Genomic DNA, 857 nt, shown 5'->3' on the forward strand with positions numbered 1-857 from the left:
TTATGTTCTGTTTTTTTTTTCACTGTTCTTTAAATTCTTAACATTGCCGAGAACTTTCGTGTTGTTTAGTGATCATGAACACTTGTATGTTAATATCCTGAGCCTGTATCGCACCACATTTGATAGAATGTTGATTTTCGGAAACGAGGAGAATAAAAGAGACCAAAGATATTCTGTGTTGTGAGTGCAATTCATTCTTTTGCGTTCTGGCACATGCTGCACGACTGCAGTGTTTGCAGAATGCCTGATTGCAAATTGCGCACATTCAAACGCGCAACGAACGCCGCGGTGCAGCACGCGCAGCGGATGCAAAAAAAAAATAAATAAATAAAGCGCCCGGCGCGCTGCACGGAGCAGCACGCGGAGGAGGGGCGAGGGTGTCATAAAAGAAAGGGAGAGGGAGCCCGCGCACGCAAACAAAACAAAAGAGAACAACCGGCGCGCGCGAGGGTGCTAGGAGAGGAGGCGCGGCTGGTGTTAGTGTGTGCCATGACGAAGCATTACCGTGTGCGCCGCCATTCTGCCGTTCGAGAGTCTGAATCCCAGCCGCCAGGAATTAACTGAAGGGACGTTTGGCGCTGCCAGCGGTGAGTCATGAATTAAGGCATCCTATGGGAGGTATACGGAGTAACTCCCCCTGATCGTAGTAGTCGTAACAAGTCTACGCTTGACTCCAAGGTGGTGCCGGTAGGAGATTTTCTCCTGTGCGTTGTTGAACAATAAAAATTCGCAGCGTGCGCGTTAACTAAAAGCCGAATTCTTCTGTCTCTCATTCCCCTTAGCAGCCATTGGCATGTTCCAGTAGGAAAACGTTAGTAGAAGTAGAAAGTTAGCTAAAAGCGACTTATTCTGTCTCT

The 857-nt window shown here is 48.1% G+C and overlaps 1 protein-coding gene across 1 annotated transcript in view; it reads left to right on the top strand.

The window, feature by feature from the left end:
• Positions 1 to 611: 611 nt before the first annotated feature.
• LOC119406363 (sushi, von Willebrand factor type A, EGF and pentraxin domain-containing protein 1-like) overlaps positions 612 to 857 on the top strand; it is a 43945-nt gene continuing 43699 nt past the window's right edge. Inside the window, exon 1 of the mRNA XM_049420062.1 lies at positions 612 to 618. Within this exon, the coding sequence (XP_049276019.1) occupies positions 612 to 618 (7 nt within the window). The remainder of the gene's footprint in view (positions 619 to 857) is intronic.

The sequence above is a fragment of the Rhipicephalus sanguineus genome, chromosome 10, assembly GCF_013339695.2.
Source record: "Rhipicephalus sanguineus isolate Rsan-2018 chromosome 10, BIME_Rsan_1.4, whole genome shotgun sequence".
NCBI lineage: Eukaryota > Metazoa > Arthropoda > Arachnida > Ixodida > Ixodidae > Rhipicephalus > Rhipicephalus sanguineus.